This window comes from Trichoderma breve, chromosome 1, assembly GCF_028502605.1.
Source record: "Trichoderma breve strain T069 chromosome 1, whole genome shotgun sequence".
NCBI lineage: Eukaryota > Fungi > Ascomycota > Sordariomycetes > Hypocreales > Hypocreaceae > Trichoderma > Trichoderma breve.
The window spans coordinates 5969700-5989859 of record NC_079232.1 but is presented as its reverse complement, the minus strand read 5'-3'; the positions used below and the strand labels follow the sequence as shown (position 1 = coordinate 5989859).

The 20160-nt window shown below is 49.8% G+C and overlaps 5 protein-coding genes across 5 annotated transcripts; 1 reads left to right on the top strand and 4 right to left on the bottom strand.

Annotated features, from left to right (window-relative positions):
• Window positions 1–1901: 1901 nt before the first annotated feature.
• On the top strand, window positions 1902–2997 carry T069G_01750 (aldo/keto reductase family domain-containing protein; the record flags this gene model as incomplete). The annotated part of the gene is made up of 3 exons (XM_056168960.1): window positions 1902–2036; window positions 2105–2257; window positions 2317–2997. 3 exons carry the CDS (start codon window positions 1902–1904, stop codon window positions 2995–2997), a joined length of 969 nt encoding a protein of 322 aa, XP_056034276.1.
• Window positions 2998–3362: 365 nt separating this feature from the next.
• On the bottom strand, window positions 3363–4919 carry T069G_01749 (uncharacterized protein; the record flags this gene model as incomplete). Its single annotated transcript, XM_056168959.1, has 6 exons — window positions 3363–3748; window positions 3841–3971; window positions 4045–4292; window positions 4356–4579; window positions 4645–4684; window positions 4737–4919. The coding sequence occupies 6 exons, from the start codon at window positions 4917–4919 to the stop codon at window positions 3363–3365; spliced, it is 1212 nt and encodes a 403-aa protein (XP_056034275.1).
• Window positions 4920–7578: 2659 nt separating this feature from the next.
• Window positions 7579–9314, bottom strand: T069G_01748 (IMP-specific 5'-nucleotidase domain-containing protein; the record flags this gene model as incomplete). The annotated part of the gene is made up of 6 exons (XM_056168958.1): window positions 7579–7911; window positions 7960–8387; window positions 8467–8772; window positions 8837–8992; window positions 9139–9174; window positions 9290–9314. 6 exons carry the CDS (start codon window positions 9312–9314, stop codon window positions 7579–7581), a joined length of 1284 nt encoding a protein of 427 aa, XP_056034274.1.
• A 1185-nt stretch (window positions 9315–10499) lies between these two features.
• On the bottom strand, window positions 10500–14474 carry T069G_01747 (cse1 domain-containing protein; the record flags this gene model as incomplete). Its single annotated transcript, XM_056168957.1, has 8 exons — window positions 10500–10678; window positions 10775–10898; window positions 10973–11157; window positions 11228–13089; window positions 13195–13379; window positions 13479–13945; window positions 14082–14160; window positions 14385–14474. 8 exons carry the CDS (start codon window positions 14472–14474, stop codon window positions 10500–10502), a joined length of 3171 nt encoding a protein of 1056 aa, XP_056034273.1.
• Window positions 14475–18130: 3656 nt separating this feature from the next.
• Window positions 18131–19488, bottom strand: T069G_01746 (uncharacterized protein; the record flags this gene model as incomplete). Its single annotated transcript, XM_056168956.1, has 6 exons — window positions 18131–18324; window positions 18392–18678; window positions 18745–18952; window positions 19016–19097; window positions 19198–19260; window positions 19360–19488. 6 exons carry the CDS (start codon window positions 19486–19488, stop codon window positions 18131–18133), a joined length of 963 nt encoding a protein of 320 aa, XP_056034272.1.
• Between the last annotated feature and the right edge of the window lie 672 nt (window positions 19489–20160).

The window sequence follows — 20160 nt, the reverse complement described above, 5'->3', positions numbered from 1 at the left end:
AGAGGCTAACAGCGTGTGCTTGGTGGTTACCGATATATCCTCACATCGGAGGACTTTTCTCTCATTTCCCCCCCTTTTCCAGAAGGCTTCAAGTCACGCATCTGTACACCATACGTGGCACAAAGATGTTAGTTGGCGACTCAGGTGATCCTACGGTGCTCCTTCGATCGATTAACGGAGATTGGCGTCTGCCGAGCTATTCAGGTCTGACTTAGTACTGCGACAAGAAAACGGATCTCCATTTGTTACCGCTTAGGATTGCTGGTTCTGCCAAGTGGCATGGAGTATCTTGGCATGGAGTACCGAGGCCATCTGATAGTGGTGCTGTGTCTAGACAAACATTCCGCAACCGAGACGGTGTATTACATTGCGGCTCTCAACCATCGATTGGCATCGTAATGTCCGGATGTACATCTTGACGCTGGGCTTTTAATGATAAGCTGAATATCATATCCCCATCAGGCCGTTAATTATTGAATACCTGATTATTGGGCTCGCATCCTCGTCATATAAGAATTTGGCCTAGCAGTTTCACAGGCGGCTGGAGTAACTCGAATGCCAGCCAGTGAGTTGCGCAGGCTACAGATCTTGGCGCCATTAGCAATTGAGACAATGATGCGTTCAATTGTCACTCTTGTTTTCCGACAAATCTCTCCTTGCCGACTTCTCACCTGAGGCTTCTGGTCATAGTGTTTCACGCCATTTGTCTGAGCAGGAGATTCAAGAATTGTTGGGCTTCTCTTACTGGTTCGCTAGGAGCAGGCTCGTTCCCTTGTAGCAGCATCTCGTGTTACATCTTAACCATCATGCCGTGTGAGACAATCAGCCACGTTTGAGTGCTAACAGACGGAAGGAAAGAAACGTGTACTACGTAGGATTCCGAAGGCTCGTTGTCGAGTCATCTACCTGCTTCCTCAACGAAACAAGGCAAGCAAGGCGAGTTATCGGACGCATCCGCCTGCTAGATGAAGTGTGTGAAGTTGACTCAGCGACCAGTGTATTTTCGGCCACGAAAATCTCTATATGGCAAAAAGAGGAAGCATATAAGCCACAGAGGTTATTTGGTTCAGTTTCATGCCGTTTGCACTGGGGATTCCTGGGGTTTACGGCTCATCAGGTATCTCGTGATAATTAAACGAGTCGACTAGGTCTATACTAATTCGGAGCTTTTGCCGTGCTGGTGCTGCTCACCCAGCGAAGACCTGCGAAGAGTTCTCGATATCCCATCTATGACTAACAATCCGTCATGATCTTCATCTGCCAACTCTTGACAAGCCGGCTTCGTTTTAACCTATAAGCCTAGAGAAGAACTAGCCCTCAGCAAACAAACATGACGAGACAGTTTCCAAAACTGGATGCCAATGTTGACTTCAACAAATAAACAGTCTCATCGACTACGAAGCATAAGATAGAAATGACGGTGACACCTTTCAGGAAACCTGTTGGGTATATATATTGCCTTACATATACCGGTATTCTTCGATTCGGCCTCGCGTCCTGCCCTCCCCTAATGGCAAGGAGCTGCGCCATTGCGTTGATTGCGGGCTTCATTTATAAGCCCGCCCGCCGTATGGTGGAGAGCGGCGGCGTGGGGCCGCCGGCGGTACTTTTCCCGCTTCGACTGCCTTTCGCGTCTAAGCCACGGCCGGTGGGAAAACTCCCGCAGCTTTCAATTGGAAAGGATTTGTGCTGGCTAGCCTGCTTCTGTCGCTGCTCGCAAGCCGTGACGATGTGATTCTTCTTGATTTCCAACCAAAATGTCCCTCTCTTAACCCGAATCACTATTTATATTTCCAATGGCACCTGTGTTGCAATTGTTGCGAGCATCATTCACGATTTTCTCTCAACTGTCGAGTAGATAGCACCCTCCCTTTGTGAAAGTCACATCCTTTTGATTCAACATGTCTGAAGAATCACCTATCACCTTGTCTGTGGGGACTCATACCTGGTTCCCAAGCGATGAAGCCAAACTACAGAGCATCATTTCCATTATGCGTACTCACAGCATTTCAATTCTAGACACAGCTAGATTATATGTAAGACTCAGTCTTGGGCTCATCTACTTGTCGGTTCGTTAGGAAGAAGCACTAATGCATTATGGCAGGGAGGTGGAGCATCAGAGATGGCTATTGGAAGTTTACACTTGGGTCCAGACTTTTCTGTTGATACCAAGGCGCCAACGGGCTTTGCAAGTGGCTTTGCGGACAAGATTGAAGAGTCGGCTGAACAGAGTTTGGCGGCACTGCAGACTCAAAGAGTATAGCCAACCTCCCAAGTACTTCTGTCTGGCTTCTAGATTTCTGACACCTCTTCCAGGTGCGAACGTACCTCCTTCACGGAGCCGATGAAACTGTCTCATTTGAGAAGCAAATGGAAGCTATTCAGAAGCTCTATGAAAAGGGAAGCTTTGAGAGGTTCGGCATCTCCAACTTTAGTCGCGAGCAGATCCTCAGCATCTACGACATTGCCAAGTCAAAGGGCTATGTGTTGCCGAGTGTTTTTCAAACCAGTTATAGCCTTGCTGCTCGTCACCATGAAACTGAGCTGTTTCCAATGCTGCGGAAGCTCGGATTTTCCATCCAGGCATATTCCCCCATGGCAGGTGGCTTCCTAGCTAAGACTCCTGAGTACATCGAACAGGGCCTGGGGAGTTGGAATCCCGACACGGCGACTGGTAAATTTTCACGTGGCCTCTTCTACAAGCCGTCATATATGAAGATGCTTGGAGAGTTTGGAGCATTGTCTGAGAAATCGGGCGTTAGCCGAGCTGGCCTGGCGTATAGATGGGTGAGACATCACTCTGGTCTCAAGAGCCACTCAGGCGATGAGATGATTATCGGTGCTTCAACCTCGGACCAACTGGCCGACACAATGAAAGAACTAGAGGGCGGCCCACTGGAACCATGGATTGTTCAACGTATCGACGAGCTTTGGGAGCTAGTTAAGAATGAGGAGGTAATTGACAACTTGAAGAACACCCGCAAGGTATTTGGTTGATTGCAAGTCATAACAAGACAAAAGCAACGTCTATCTCAACAAAATGATGAACGATTGGTTCATGATTGTTTTCAGTGGAGAGGATGTTTCAGAATTTGATGTTGGATAGCATTAAGATTAGGTATTTGAATATCCAAGCTCCTAATTGAGCACTTGGACACATTGCCATTCCATGTCGTGACAATTTGGAACGTCATAAGATAAGGGACAGCCAGCAAACGCTAACAGTAAATGTCCCCACAGAAGGTCATGAGAAAAATATATACAAAGAGCATCAGTAGATGCAGTCGTAGAGTACTTACTGCCGTAAGTACCCCGTATGCAATATATACATATGAAAGGTATAATGGGCCATGGAATTTCGTTTATACGTCTTGATGCTGTAGATGGAACTCGCGCGTAATGACTATGCCGCTGGGCTGGACGACGTCTCCTCCTACAGAGACATTTGTGAGCTCGATGCGTGGTACGTCCGACGTCTCCTTGACAGGCACGCTATGCTCCGAGCCATCGTCTGTAAGATGCGCAAACGGATGCTCATCCGTCTCGTTGGCGGTGCTGTACGCTCTGGAATGAGAAGTTGCGGTCACGAACCGGCTATCTCTTTGCCAAGTTCGGGGAGCATCCCTGTGATGAAGGCTCATCCTTAATGTACCACTCGACGGCTGCTGCGTCTTTGAAGGGAGCGACGAGAGGCTGAAGATGCCAAAGGTGAATCTGCTTAGTACTGGCCTCAAGAAGGGAAGGCAAGCTATACAATGACAAAGAATTAGTCACCAAATAGTTGAATAGTGATTTCCGATGATGCCGATAGTGATATTGGGTGTATCAGTGTTTACTTACCGCAGAAAATGGCTACGTTTCCTTCGAGAACAGACCAAAGAGCAATATCGACGAAATTCCAGGTGATATCCGGACTGGTCAAATTACCTTGGAGAAGGTAGTGAAGACGCACAATGGAGACGATCGTGACACTGTACATTGGTCAGATATCCCAGTGACGAGGAAGCAAAGGTCAAGGTAGGGAGAGAGATATTAGCCACTTACAAGAGTCCCACGAGGAAAATTCCTGCGAGAGCCCATTTTTGCCCCTTGGGAAGCTGCAGTTTTGTGATATATGGGAGAGGCAAAGCGAGCATCAAAACGTCGGTGACTATAGTTGGGATTGCATTTCCGTAGAAAAATTTGACCGAATCCACGGTACATTTGTATTGGTCTGGCCGTAAAGGATGCGTCGGGTTGAAGCGGTTCCACCAAGCACTGGTAGGTTGGCATTGGAAGATAGTCACAAGGATCTATAAATGATGGTTAGCAAATTCTTGATGGCTTCTACTTGCATTCCAAGCTCAAAGACTCACGACAGAAGTAGCCCACAGCAGGACTATGACGGCTAGGATGTAGATAGGAATTTTGACAGAGCTTCTTATCTTGAAGGAACGCCAATAGAAAGCAAGGATGGACCATTTAACGCATGCAATGGTCACGAAATATCCCAATTCGGCGATGAACAGTCCAATTGCCCACGCGTATTGTGCATCTGGGGGGTCGGCCCAAACGTGTTTGCCGAGGCCACGGCTGACAGCTGGTGAAGTATTAGTTGTATGAAGAAGACAAAGGGAGAAGTATTGACTCCTGGAGTAAACTGACCGTATACACCCATCCCAAAGACATGAGCACAGGAGGGAACCTAAGTAATCATCAGCATCACTTCCACCAAATTAGAGATCAGAGGCACGTACCAGAGCCGCAATAATAAGCCAGTCGTCTACCCATAGGCTAATGTTCTTCATGCGACGGCTTAAAATTCGTAGCCCAACGACGATTACTGCTAGAATCCAGGTAACTATCGAGGTTACCATGATAGAAGCCCTCCTGCTCTCGTCGAGATTGATCCCATCGGGAGGCGGAGGAAGTGTGGCCATGGTCGGTGGTATGTGGCGGCGTAGTCTCTGTAGATTTCCGTACTTGATCGGGAAAAGGAGAGACTATAAGGGTGACGGCTTGCGGGCCGTGGCTGGGAGAGAGGCAGATAATGAACGATTTAGAGAAGAGTGCCCTTCCCCATACCCTTTAATACAGTGAAACGGATGGCCTTTGAAGAACTGATTTAGACTAGGCTGTCTTCGAAACAGTCCTTTTGATGTGCTCAAACTCCTAGAGCCCGATCCTGAACGTTTTGACTAGGTCAGAGCCAAGCCCACGGAACAAAAAGGCATAAAACGAGGCGCAAACGGACGCCTCACGATGGGCCGTCTCCCGTCCAACCTATAACGATTCCTCTCCGCGGGTCCGAGACCCTAAAAGCTCGCCGCCACCATGAAGAAAAAAAAAGCCCACCTTGAATATAGTTCGGTGGTTAAGAGAATTAGAGCCGTCGTCGGTCTCGCCATTGCTGACGCCGGCCTGCGCCATGCCCGATTTCATCACATCTCCCCACTCACAAGTGCCATATGTCAAATCCAGCAGTGAAAGTATTTGAGTTGATCAACATGGCCCTGAGCGAGTCCAGGGCGGCAGGTGAAGCCAGTGGTTAGTTTGCCGATCTTGAGTAAGGTGAAGCCCATGTGGGAGACGATCTAACTGCTCGAGATGCCTGACAGGCATGCGCTAAGGATTAGGTTGGCTTTGGTGGAATTGGCATCGGCAGAAGGCCATTGGGGCTATTGGCATGGCTAGCAGGGGAGATGCTTGGCCTGTTAGTTCAGCTGTCTAGGGGATGAAGATGTGGGAATACGGATTCGTGCGATGATTGGAGGTTTGTGATGAAATGACCTTGTTGGTTTGTTGGTGCTTGATGGAAAAATGTTGGCGATGAGTGGAATCTACGAGTACGTCCTTCCTCCTCCTTGTCAACAATACTTCACGTGATTCCTTATCGACAGCATGCAACCTACAATGTATACAACACTTCGATATTGAATACCTTCTCTATAAGCTGACCACCGACTACCTATACATTTATTTGACTGCCTAATACCAAGACGACGGTGTTCTTGGCATATCACCGACGCGGGCTCTTTCAGGGATTGCTACTTGTTGGTATTAGCAAATACGTCTGTATGTCGAGCCACATGGAGGTAAGCAAGCAGCATAGTCAAACAATAGCGAACGCCACGAAAACTGTGATAGTAATCCGAAAAAATTCAACTTTGCCGCAAGTTAGTATGCGGACCCGACTCATGCGCTCCGTTCTCGTATCCACCGCTGATCGACAGCTCGCTGTTTTGTGCGTCTTCACTGCCGTACTGAGGAACTACTCCACAAGGCAGAAGGAGCTGGAAAGAAAAAGAGCGAAGAAAGCTCCTCTGGTTCCGTGGGGACAAGATGAGCTGCATGTAATGGCCGATTCGTGCGGCCGACGATGCGGACGAGATTCTTGTCAATATCCGACAAGATGAGCTTGCGGTGGTTAATATCAGGCGGGTGAATGTTTGGTGTGCATCATCGCCCGCGAGTAATGAGAGACAGATGTTTGGAGCGGTGATGATCAAGCTCAACCGTTGGGCTAGCAACAGTGCCGGCCATCACATCCATTGTTGGCAATCGGATTTGTCGATCTGATCCATCCTGGCCTTTGGATCGCTCCGCAACAACGGCAGTAATCAGCGAGGTACCCGGCAATGATTTTCCCGATGCTGCCACATGGGCTCACATTTACGGCCTCCATTGACCCGACAAGGGTTTTGGTAAAATTCATGTCTCGGTGGACCTTCATCAATCGGCCGATATGCACATGCTGGCAGCTCAGAGCCCTACCGCCGATCAGATTAAAAAATCCCCGGGTGGGTGAGATTCAACATGGAGAAGTACGCTATTTGCCAAAATGAGATCTGCGGTCTGCGGTCATGTGGTATCAATGCGAAATCGATATGACGGCACAGCAAGATGGACTTTATTCCCGTCAATTGAGACTAAGGACTTGAGAAAACAAAAGGTGCAAGATGGTTTGCAACTATCTAGCTACTTTACTGGAATATATAGTTCCAGCTTAAGCTATCAGCTCAACAAAAGGCTGCTTGCTGAAGCAGCTCAACAAAAGGTGGCTATTTACATTGCCAGCTCATTCTGGCCGGAAGCTTGCTTCCGTGCCAGCTCACCCTCTAATGCATTCTTCCACGCAAAGATGGAAGGTTCTGGAGTCTCAACCAACATTGAGCCGGCTCTTTGTAATAATCTGAGATTTCATGCAAAAGCCCTTCTAGGTGTATCTAGTCTACATGGAGAGCCTGGATGTCTGTATGCCATGGAGAAATGCTATCAAACGGAAATCCCCGGAGAGTCTCTTGACTTGGACAGTCTGCACATCGTCAGTAGGAATATATAACAGCATGGTTGTGGGAATTAGAAAATGCAATTAGAAATTTATATCGAAATTCCAAACTTCATACCATAGCCCAAACAGTGATGGCGATAATAAACCACCAAATTCGTTCAAACGTGATATCCAAGGCGCCTCTGACAATGTTCCATCAAAATAATATCCAGAACATGGCTAAAAAGACGGTCCTCTAGAAAATGCATTACACCGCTTTCCATACACAGATGAGACAATTTCACGCTCGTCTAGGAAATATCACAACCTCATGAAAGCTTCTTCTGCATCAAATCTGCCAGCTCATCCAGTAACTCCACAGTCTCTGCCGGGCTTGCGATCCATGCTGTGGTTCCCACGCTCCGCGCCTTGAAGTCGTTTGATCCGGCGCTCAAGAACTGATCTCCCACGTGGAGGGTGTTTTCGCCCTTGATGGCCGTCAGAGCTGCATCGGCTCCAGTGGTTGCCCCATTGCGTCTTCCGAACCACTGCTGGCAGACAGTCACACCCCAGCTCTTGTCACCAATGTCAACAAAGACATCACGGCCGCCGTTGAAAGCGCAAAAGGGAACTCCGCGGCGGCCCTGCGCGCCTTGGCCGGCCTGTTGCGAAGGAGTACCAAGGGCGGTTAGTTCCAGGATACGCTGTACCACCAATACTGTCTCTTCCAGGCTCTCTCGTGCAATGCGGATTTCGGGAGGGTTGGGAACGATTCCCACGGCGCGATCCTTTCGAACTATAATGGCCGGTAGGTTCATCGTGCGGACACAGTCCCGAAGCGCTGACTCGGCGACATCCAGAAGGGCCGTGATTTCCGCCTCGGACCAGGCCGCCATGTCTGGCGTCAACCACTCTGGCCGCGGAACAGGGGCCAGCCGGTATGGTGAAGATGGCTCGTATTCGAAGAGATAATTGGCCTCACCGCCCATGATGACGATATTCTGCTTCTGAATAGGGTCAAGGTCTGTGGAGGTGGCAATGGCATCAAGTAAGCCATGGAGACGACCATAGTACCGGTCTGCGGTGGTATAGCCAGCAGCTGTCACAATGCCGATCTTGATGTTTTTGCGCAAGAGGTCTATAAAGCGTGTAAGCAATCTCGCTCATCATTATTATTTCCATATCAATTAGTATGTTGAAAGAAGAGAATATTATACCTAGCAGACGTGGAATGATGGGACTTGATGGTTCCAAGCTCTGTCCATCGTCATACAGCGTAACATCACCATCAAAAGTAGCCAACTGAAGAGCACCATTCGTCACAGCCATTATTTGGGCTGAGTTGAGAACCAGGCGCACATCGTTGAAAGAAGGGGCTACATATCGTCTGGACGACATGTATCGCTTCCGGTCCTGGTATTTGAACGCTGCCTCCAGGGGCAGTCGTGTGAAGAAAGGACCTGCAGTTGGCACCAGCATTCCAAGTTTGGAAGGCAGCACGCGGTCCTGGTTCTGGCGGGCGACTATTTGATGGTATTAAATCAGTATATGTGAACAAAAAAAAGGGTGAGAGGTCGTAATACTGACTGTGATCGTCAATCATCAGCTCGACATCTCTCATAATCTCTGCGTAGCGTCTGTGGGCCTCCTCGGCCATCTTGGCCACGTTGGTGTCATCGCCAAACACTCCCGTGGGCTGGGAGTACAGCACAAATGGCACAGCCAAGAGGCCCTTTATCCATTCTGGCACAATCCCAAGGTGATGTGTTAGTTTACTGAATTGACTCGAAAAAAACTCCAAAATAGGCCTCCCGAATGTTGGCTATGACAAGATCTCGGGTATCAAAAGGCCGGCACCCACAGACATTTTCATCCCATAAGCAACATACCAATGAACTGATCCCGTCTATGGGTCTTGAGGGCGTCTATAGATTTTGTCAGTCTCTCAATATTCCCTTCTGTATACTCACATCACCTCTCTAATTTTGTGTAACGAAAGGCATTGAGGGGGTGGAAGGGAGATGATTTGGGCAGACTTACACTCAACACGGTACCGGGTCGTCATCGCTCAATCGATTCGATGTTGTTTCAATTGGGCTCTATTTAGGCGGCGGGTAGCAGGATGAGAGAGAGACGGAAGAAAGGTGAGTAACAACGGAAGCAGCAGAAGCAGAAGAGATGCAAAGATGAAGATGAAGAGTGACTGAAGGGAGCTTGACTGCACATGACATGTGGTGAGTCGTACAGACGGAAAGTTGGGTACCTATGATGCTCTGTGCTTTAGGTAATAGAATTGAGACCATGTGGCCAGCTCCTAAGCCTAAACCGGCCGGTGAGAGGGGCATGATTGCGCTGTCGTGCCAATCAAAAGCAGCCCTGGAGCTTATCCGAGCTTCTAGTGGCCTACAGCGGGGATGAGCCCGGTGAACAGTGGCTCTTGCGGTCGGAGCCCGCCGAAGCGGCTGCTGTTGATGGCTTATCAGTGTTGATAACAGACCTCAACGACATGGAACTTCAACTCGACACAACTCTGCTACTCAACTATCTTGGGCCCCTTCTCTTGATTGCCGACGCCCTGGCTGTGAATATAAATACTAAAATTTGCACATACGATGCGCGATGCATACATCTGTGTACCTATCGAGCTACCTACTACATACTTGATTGTGCCCTCTTCTCTGTATAATCAGCCGCACATCAACACCGCCTGCCAATGCCTTATGTGCTCTTTCGAAATGGCCGCAAATCACCAGCCTGCGCCTGAGTCACGGAAAAAATGATAAATAAAAATAAATTCCCCATCCAAATAATCTTTCCTCTTGCGCTACTGTTCAAATCACAGCAGCCGTGTTGCCTTCCTTCTGCAAGACTTACCTTTCATTACGCCGGGGGGGTTTTCGGCTGTTCTCTTTTCATTCCTCCGCCATCTTTGATAGTCCTCTCCCTCATCAGCCGCTTTTTGCATTGTCTAGAGTTCTTTTTTTTCCTCGTTTGTCTCTGCTCCCATTTTTCTTGTTTTTTCTTTTTTTTTTTTTCTTCTTCTTCTTCTTTTTTTTCACTTCCCACCTTCTCCCACTCTCGTATCAGTTCATGCCAGGGGAATATCATCAAGTTCATCTCCTCATAAACAGTAACGCTTGCTTGCCCGAGACACTGGGTTGTAATTGCATGAGTCCCCACAAAGCAGCATCCATACAAGATGTTCTTTCATCCAATGTTTCCCATCCTATGAATCACAAATCGTCCGCTTTCAGTTGGCACCGCCATTAGCGGCGGCATGCGGAGCAATCATCTCAGCCTGCTGTGCTTGGAGCTGCGCCTGGGCTACCTCTTCCGCCTTGACAATAATGTCCTGAATGAGGCCTTGCTCCTCGCCAGAAAGGTGGCTGGCGAGGTTTGCGTAAAATTGGGGTTGGTCTTGTTGCATCTCTGTGAATTGGGTATCATTGGTTAGCAACAGGAAAAGGAGTGCTTGCGCTAATGCATCATAGCCACAGGGGTGGCAGGTCATAACAGTCTACTCACTCAACAAAGTTGCCCTGAAGAGCTGGTATGGCTCAATCTTGTCCAGTGGCGATTCGAGAAGAACGCTGTCCTCTCCGAGCTCCTCCTCATCGTCGTCGTCAATCACACGACTGAACTTTTGTGCCTGAATGAAAGCTTATTGTTAGCCGGTGCAGTACTCGGGAGGGGTTCTGCTCGTGGGGGGGGTTGGAAACTAACCTCTTCATTAAGGAACTCAAGATAGGCAGCGCTCTCATCCTTGGTCTCTGGAGACTCGTCGTCACCAGCAGAGCCAGCCTCCTCATCTCCGTTCCAAGCCACGTCTCTCTCGTCCCACTCGTCTTCGTCGACATAATCATAGCCAGCATCCAGAGTGAAATCGTCGCGCAGGGCATCCTCTCGATCTAGTTTTCAACGGTTAGCGTTGAGATATACAAATTGGAGAAAAAAAGGGGGGGAAGCAGGAGGACATACTCCTCATGGCGCTAGGCAATGTTCGGAAGAGTTCCGTGATGCCCTGGAGCAGCCGTGGCCATCCGACAGAGATGCTGGCGGGAACTTGATCATGGTTGAGGCCGAGAAGGGCGGAAATGGCCACAATGCAGAGCTTCTTATCATGAACCCTGCTGAAGGACGACATACTGCCAAACCATAGGCTGAAAAACCTATTCGTCCAGCCGTTGGTCTCCAGAACCTGCAGGGTGAGCATGGGGTTGTAGTGCACAGCGTTGATAACCATTTCCATCAGATGAATCTTGTAGCTCTTCACCTTGACCTCTTGGCCAGCCAAGATGTTCATGGCCATGTTGATGAAGCCCTCCACACAGCTGTCGATGCTGCCCCGAAGGCTTAGCATCATAGCCTCAGCCAACTTGCAGGCGCAAATTCGCTCAACGCCTCCCTCTACAGTGTCACTGAACATGTCGGCCACCATGGAATAGAGAGCCTGGACGTATTCCGGGTTCTGGACCAGGGCAGGCGCGCCGTACTGGACAAAGTTGTCCAATGCGGGGAGCATATCTTCGAGATAGTATTCAGCTCCAGCCTTGAAGGTGGTATGGATGAGCTCAAATGCCTTCCACATGTTGGGAGAGATGCCCTTGGCGGCAAAGGTGCAGCTGTCAATGATTTCAAATGCTTCGTTGTAGAGGTCGTACAGCTTGTTCTCCAGTGTTATTTGAATCACAGGCATGAGAACCGCTTCAATGTGAAGGAGAACATCTGGGGTGCTTTCCAGCGTAAGGATAAGAGTCCCAATGGTCTGCAACACACCAAGAGCAGTTATGCTCTTGTCGTCATAATCATTGTACAGTTCACCATCATCCCCGGCCTTGCTCTCCTTCTCAAGCAGCTCGCGCACAATGCGAAGATAGGTATCGCGAAGTTGCTCGCACAAGGCGACGGCGAAGGGAGTGAGCTCAGTAGCGAATACCTCGACGAAATCTTCCATAACGTTAGCCAAGGCATCGATATCGGCTTCGTTGGCCAGCTTCAGCAGCTGCTGCATAATAGTGGGAATGCTCTGCTGCATGCTTGTTCGGATAACTTCGTGTCGAATCAATGGCTGCAGCGCTAGGGCGGCAGTGACACGAACGGGGAGTGCCGGGTCTGCCATGCAGTCCAGGATGTTGCGGTAGATGGTGAGCAGGTTGTTCTGGTCCTGGAAGTTGAGCTGTTCAAACTTCTCGATAGTATCGCAAGCTCGGGCTCGGAGGTAGCCCAAGGGACTGGTGAAGTCTGGGAAGACATATCGGACGAGGAAATATTCGACCTGGTCGGCAATAGGACTCTTCTTTCCGAGAATGACGGGAGCCAGGGTTCCAATCATCCGGAGAGCACCCTCCTTTGCAATGTGGTTCTTCTTGTCATCGGCAGATTGCTCATACTCGTTAACGACAGCGTTGACGAATTTGAGAATCTCGAAAACCTCCTTTCGGCGGTTCTTTGTAAGGTTGACCAGGAAATTTGTCGCTGCAACATCGGGGGCGGACGCCTCCTCAAAGTAGTTCAGTTTTCGGTGAAGGTACTCCTCCGGCTCCTCTTCGAACTGTTCGACGTCTTCCGGCGACAGGCAGAGAACCGGGAATACGAAGTGCGTAACGAGGTTAGTCAGGTGCGGCTTCAAGTGCACCCACATCTCCTTGGGCCGTACCGTCTCGTCGAGGAACACTAGGATGTAGGACAGACAAGGTCGGCTAAGCCAAGAGGTCTTGGCTACCCATTTCTCGATTTCCTGAAGATAATGCTTCAAGATTTCAGGGGCGATAGTGTTGGTGAAGTTTTTCGCGAACTGAACAGCTCCATCTTGTTTGCCTGGGCTCGTAGGGTTTCCGTGTCTAGAAATGTAGCTGTCAGCCTGCTTGTTCGTATATTTATTTGCTTCGCCCCTCCATTACCAAGTGGAGAGATCAAACACAAGGGTTTTGGCGAGCTTCAAATACCTAATGAAAAGACGGTTCAGGTTGAAATAGGCCCACTTCTTGGCCTTCCACCAGTGATGTTTTTCTCGGTCGGTAACATCGCTCATCACAACGGAGGCAGGAAGAGCCTTTGAAACGGTTTGAAGGAAGACGGTGCACCAGGCGATGTTGACCTGGTCCTGTCGCAAGTACGGTGAGAGCTCAAGCTAGACGTGCAAGGATATTGTCAGCTCCGGAACTTGGGTTTGAACATGAGTCCACTCTCTAGGAATGGGAGGGGAGAGAGCAGACGGGGGTATTCATACCCAGGTGGCATGTTTGTATGCCTTGAGAGCCAGGTGCAGCATCTCGCTAGCCTCGTCGCTTTCTTGGTTCACCAGCTCATTGCAGATGGCCAAGAGTCGCGGGAAACTGGCTTCAACAATGTTGTCGAAGTGCTGTCGGTCCTGGCTCTCGTTGGACTTGTATCGGAAAGCACGACATATGGCAAGGAGACACTGCAAACCAGCCAGCGCAGAGTTCGCATTATTGGTGTTCAACAGCTCCAAGGTAAATTCCAGGAATCGCGGCCACCGGCTAGGGAAATCACACTGCAGAATGCGCTGCAGAACGGGAATAAGCTGCTGGCGGACGAGCCCCTCGGAGGAAGCCAAGATGGGCACCAAACGGTCTCGGATCCGGACTTTTTCATCTTCGGCTATTGAGCTTTCGGAGGGAATGCCTTCGGCTTGGTACCAAGAGCGGTTCACTCGGTTCTTGATGTAGATAACGGCTGAAGAGACAATTGTTAGTCCTCAGTTTTACTTTCGTCTCCTCATGTTTTCCCCTGTCTCCTCTTCTCTTCTCTTCGACTCGCCGTGGTATCTTGTCTTCGGAAAGGGAACAAAGGAGGGGCAGCGACGACGTACTGGCAAGGCGGACACTGGCGTCCTGCTCTGCTTCCAAGACATCGAGCAGGCAGATCAGGAAACCCGCATGATCCTCGACCTAAAGGCAACGAAACAGAAAAGCGCATTAGCATCAGAGGCCCAACTGGAGCGTAAAAGCAACAAAAAAAACTTTTGTGTCTATTCCGCGAGTATTTGAACGAGGGCAGCCTCTCCCCCTCGCTGCCTTTCTCTTTTTTTTTTTTTTTTCCGCCGCTGTATTCACGCTTCGGATGGCGGGCGGTGGCAGTGGAGGGACACAAAAGATGGTTCTGGAAAACTCACCTGCTTCAGCTGCAGCTCAGCACGTCGCCTGCTGTCGGCGTTTGTGTCCAAGCTGGCCGCCAGCAAGGCCCTGACAGTTGCAAATTCCATATTTGGGGGTATAAAGAGGAGCGGACGACAACACAGAGGGGTGTTGTTGTCGTTGGCGCGGAGGAGAGTAGAAGAAAGGCGGGCTCAGCAGAACAACTTTTGGTGTTAGGTTGGGAGGACCCGATGGCGGGGCATCTATCCAGCACCAGCTGCCCACCCAATAGTAAAAATGAAAATGCAAAAAAAAAAAAATTAGATCAGAAATAACCGTTGTGGCGATCCGCAGCGACTATGACGAGCAACGATCTGGAATATCGGTTTTCAAACACACGCAGGCCGACTGAGGCTGGCGCAACGAGACGGGAGAAAGAATTTGGCCAGGCAGAAAGTGGCGGCACAAAGCGGTGATGAAAGATTGTTTGTTGAGCCTTTTCACAATGACGGGAATTTAGCACCGTGCCACAGGTATTAGGTACGAAGCAGCAGCAGGCGGCCGGAACGTTTTTTTCAGAGCCCTTGAGGCGATTGGGCGTGATAGATGCAGCCGGTTAGGGGGCTAGCAGGCGCTAAAAAAAATTGAAGTTCAGGGTCGACAGTGCCAGGATAGACCGAGGACTGCCAAACTGCGAGGATTGGGGTTGATGCAGATGAGTTGGAGACGACATCTCCGTCTTCTCTTGTCGCCAGTCAGAGGTTTCTCTTTTCTCCTATTCACACCTCAGTACCTCCTATCCGGTACAGCTATCAAGGTACTGCATGTAAGCACAGTACAGACGGTATTTGGTACAGGTATTTGCAGATTACGGCGTACGGAGTACGGAGTACGGATACAACGACCCGTCTCTGCAAATTTCCAAAATGACTCTCATCTGGCACCTGTTTTACTAGCCTTACATCTTTGTGGATCTTTCTTACGGCAAATGCAGTGCAAAAAAAAGTGTTTTGTATGCCATCAAATCTCTTGCTCCCTTGCCCTGCATCTCGGGTGCTCAGGTACTGGCCTCGCAGGCTGACACTCCGTACCCCGTACCTGAATAAACGCTGGCGGTCATTACGATGCGCAGTGTACCAGCTACTAGTGACGTAGGGCTGCGCATGTACATCCAAACGACTAAAGGCAAGATATCGTCCTTCGTTATCACTACAAGAGCCTAACAAGGTTTATCAGCAGGGTCTAGTCCCCAATGAGCGATGACAGGGGATATTTTGGCCCAATGGGAGCAAGCTGGCAAAATGCCGGTGAAATTCCTGGCCGAAGCTCTTTAGCTTATTGGCGCACTTTGGCGAGAACTTCGTTTGAAGCTGTAAGAGGCAGGAACAGCCGGATGATCGCGGTGTCGGTTAGGAGGTCACCGCTTCAACTTGCCATTCTTTCAGTATCTTAGTAGTAGCTGCCTGCTGGGAATTCATCACGTAGCTCTGTCAAACGAGGCTCTCATATTTTTCTCCTCTTTTGAGCCTTTTTTGTGCATCTTCATCGCGCTTTTGGCGTTGCTTCAACATGTCCTCTGTCCTCGTTGTCCGTTGCTAGGGGCCCTTTTTCCTGTGCACATCCGCAGTGGAACATAATCTCGACTTGCCGATGCCGCGGCAACGTGCATGAATATCCAAACGCGCATCTCTGATCTTGATCCAAGCAAACAAAGTTCCAAATATCCAAATGCCGTGTCTGTCAAGATGCCTTCATTGTCGTTGAGGAGCGCCGTCGCGAAACAACTTTGACCTGAATTCGACAAGCTTCACTCAACCCCGTGATTTCCCAACCTGCAGTTAACGTGAATGCCAGCTCTTCACGGCCGACACGCCTTACGGGGTCCACTGTGTGATTTTCTCAAGAGTCTGCCATGCAAGCAACAGCTGCTCAGGCAAGATAGGAACCTCCTGGTACCAGCAAATGCGCTCTAGGTTAAGAATGAATGCTCGCCTCCATTCCTTGCATTGGTGACACGAAACGTAAACTCTTGCTAACCAACAGGAATAGATAATCCCGCGAGGCTGTTATTAGTCTATTACCGACGCGATATTTTGGTCAAGGGACATCTGCCCAGCGACTGGCACTCAGCATGTGAACAACGGTGGGTGACACTGTCACTGGCATACACTTTGACAGCTCCATGTAAAATGTTACCCTCCGGAGTGAGACAGGAACATAACTCATCGAGACGTTTGAACCATCACCAGTACCTCTTTGTTGCCAGATTACTAACCTCTGTTGGCATAACTAGAGACAACAGCTCTAGTCTGTGAAATACAGTCTGGGCTTGCCAGATCATATCAGTCCAACCAAACTCGCAATTATGACAAAAGCATCCAGTTTCGTGAAGTGTTCAAATTACAGCATCACACAGATCACTCCCTTTGTCGAACTATACTAACGTCAAGACTGAGCTTACTGCCAAAAACGATGTCACTGTCTGTTTTGTCTGTTTCCTTGTCTCATCCAACAATTTTCGTCATCCCCTGATGATAGTGAATCGCAAAGACGAAAAGTTCACAGGCAATTGCAAAGCAAACAAGGAAATTACACACGTCTCAAAGCGCTTGGGGCATCAAATGGATATGGCTAACGGTGAATATAGGAGACCCTGCGCCGGCAAACAAAGTACTTACTACGATCCTCTCAGGACACCTACTTGAACGATTTACGCTTATATGAGGCTCGAAAGCTTGGACGGTTTAAACGGCTCTGTGAGGCGCCATGGGAGTCCGGGCATGGAACCGGGAAAAAAAAAACAACAACCGCATCCCGGCGTTCATTAAACTCGATCAAAGGTTGGTAAGTGCTTCTTCTTGCGTTGGCATGCAGTGTTCCCGGCTCCGTCAGTCCATGGGGTAATATTGGCTCCATGTGGTCATTTTTCAAGGCGAAACAAGCAGCAGTCAAAAATGAAACAACGCGACGAAAAAAACAAACAAACGAGAAGAGTGGCAATGATGATCCTTTCAACAGGTTATGGCTAATATATACAAACCATGAGGCTCACCTTGCTGCCCAGGAGTCCGGCTTTGCTACTCTATTAAATGGCATGATCGAGACAACCAGCTTTGGCTGAGAATGCTCAGCGATCGCCAAGGAAAACCGAGTCCAGACAAACACAAATAACTCCGCCCATGGCCAGTCCGGGGCAGCAAGATTTCAAGACAGTCCACCACCCAAGAAGCATTCGTAGTTCCGCTTCTCTTTTCCCACCTTGCGCCAGGAGCGAGTGCTATCAAACATATGCAGGCGTTATTCATCCAAGGCTATCATTGTAGCCGGCAACAAGCTCAGTATTTGACCCATCCCACACAAAAACAAATGCATTTTGTCAAAAAGCCTCGGGAAAAAAAACATGACTAGTGAAGTGCAAATTCAGGGAGTCCGAAATAAAGAAAAGAGAAGAAGATGTGAAGATGGCGCGAATAAAAAAAAACATCAAACTTGGCGCATCTCCTGGTAATTATCGGTCCAAGGTCCGGAAAGGCTGAGAGAGACAGAGAAAAGAAAAGAAGGGCCATCCAGTCTAGAATATTGTCCTGTGGTCTTCGATCTTCTTCTTTGCAAAATCCATGAGAGCCCTACCGGTGCCTGCCTGGGAGTTTCATCTAAATGATAGAAAGCGGGGAGCAAGACATTCAAATCCATGGGGCCGGGTTGAGCTCTGACGATATAATTATATCAGAAGAATCAGCCCACGCCTCGCAGTGACGTGTCACTTCAAGCATTTCCCTCTCCCTTATCGGCGAGGTGGTGGTGGTCGGTGGTTCCTGTCGCCTTCCCGGTCACTCAAACGAGTACTTGATTCCCGAGGGGGTGTCTGTGTTTCTGCGGGGGGAACGGAAGTGCGAGTTGGAGGAGGGGTTTCATCATATGCATGTCCCTGTGAGGCATACCCTTGTGGCTGTTGAGAGGTTTGGCCTGCTGGGGAAGCTACAAAATCAGACGAGCGCATTCAAATTGGATGTAGGCTTGGGGTGGTTTTTGTTGGGAGACGCACCTCGGCCGAAAAAGGGGTCCTGGGGCTGCGTAGCATAGACTGGAGCACCCGAAGGAGCCTGGTTAGGATATGGGTAGGCTGGGGCGGGATATCCTGGCTGGACAGGCTGGGTTGAGGCATATACGGGTTGTTGAGGTGGTGGGACAGACGCTCCAGGGTGGCCACCGGCATAAGGATCATTGGGATAGTTCCTGGGAGGCATGTTGGCTCCAGTTGAAACATACGGGCCATCCGGATTCTGGTATCCCTGGTTCATCATAGGGCCGCCTTGAGGATTTCCGACATATCTGGCGTCAGAGGGTCCAGGGGATTGCTGAGGCTGCTGAAAGCCGGCGTTGCCGTTGCCGCCGTACGCACCGCCACTGGGAGGAGCGTAGCCCTGCTGCTGCTGTTGAGGCTGATAGGGGCCGGAGGCACCATTATATCCTTGGGCGCCAGTTCCTGGATACCTTGGGGCGTCATAAAGACCATCACGAGGAGGATAGGAATCATCTCGGAAAGGTGGTTCAGTTGGGCCATGGTGCTGCCGAGACTGGTGCGTCTCAGAGTAGCGGTATTGGACTGTAGGCGAGTTAGATCTCGGTCTAGGGGCACCGTAAGTGGCATCTCTCGAGGCGATGATACCTCCGCTGCTGTTGCGCGCGGTCTGCGCGCGGCGTTCCCTATCCCATCGGGCCGAGTCGGCCTTGAGATCCTCGATCATGGCCTGCGAATTAGGGGGTATCAAATTTAGTAACGGGGCCAGGAAACAAAAGTCGTCGATATGGCCGAGAGGGGAGCGGCAAAAGAAAGATGCGAAAACTCACCGTCGTCAGGTTACGATAAGCCGTAATATAATAACCTTGGACGGGTTGACCAGTCTGTGGGTTCTGAAGGAGGAACAAGCGTTAGCGACCAGCCAAGTCGAGATGCATTGTTATTGCTCGAGTTGACGGTTGTCAGAGTCGGCGTTGCTGAAAATGGCATACCTCATAATGGCCAGGTCGCACCAAAGCATCATTGCCCAAGTAGCGGCAAATATCAGCAGAGATGACTTCACGATCGATGCCATCACGCGGCACGAAATACTCATTCATGCGAGTCGTGGGTCGCGACATGATGGGCAATAGCGAACAAAATTTGATTTGGGAAGCAACGGAATACGAAAGCAATGCAACGAGAGACGCCAGAGAGAGACGGAGAGAAGAGAGGAGAGAGGGAAGGGAGGAAGAGGGAAAGAGCAAAGAGGGAACCTCAAGGCAGAACGGGCTGCTAAATGAAGAGGCGGGAAAGCAGCAAATCCAAGGACGACAGATGGAGGAATGGAAGCCGCAGAGAAAGTGTGGGCAAGGGGCAGGCTGCAGCCAAGCAGAAAGAGTCGTATTGCCGTGAGGGAAGAGGAGAGAAATGGAAAAAAAGCGACAGCACCAGCTCGACTGGACTTGAAGAGAAAAAAGGCGGATGATCTGGTGTGAATGGTGGGGTGGGGCAATGAGGAGCATCGAGACACTGGTGACCTCCCAAAATGCTGCCGACTGTTGCAAGGTCTTCGTTGGCTGCAGAGCTTGGCTCCAGATCCGCTGGCCCTTTTTTTTTTCTCTTTCTACACCCCTGCTTCCCTGCTTGCTGCACTCCTGCTTGTCTGCACTCCGGCACCCTGTTCAGTCAGACCGTTTCAGTGGCTGTGGCGACAGCAGATGCGACCACCGCAGCAGTGCAGCGCAGGTGCAGTGCTGATTGATTTGACGAGCAGTGGATGGTGGATGGCGGATTGTGATGGGCTGCCTGCT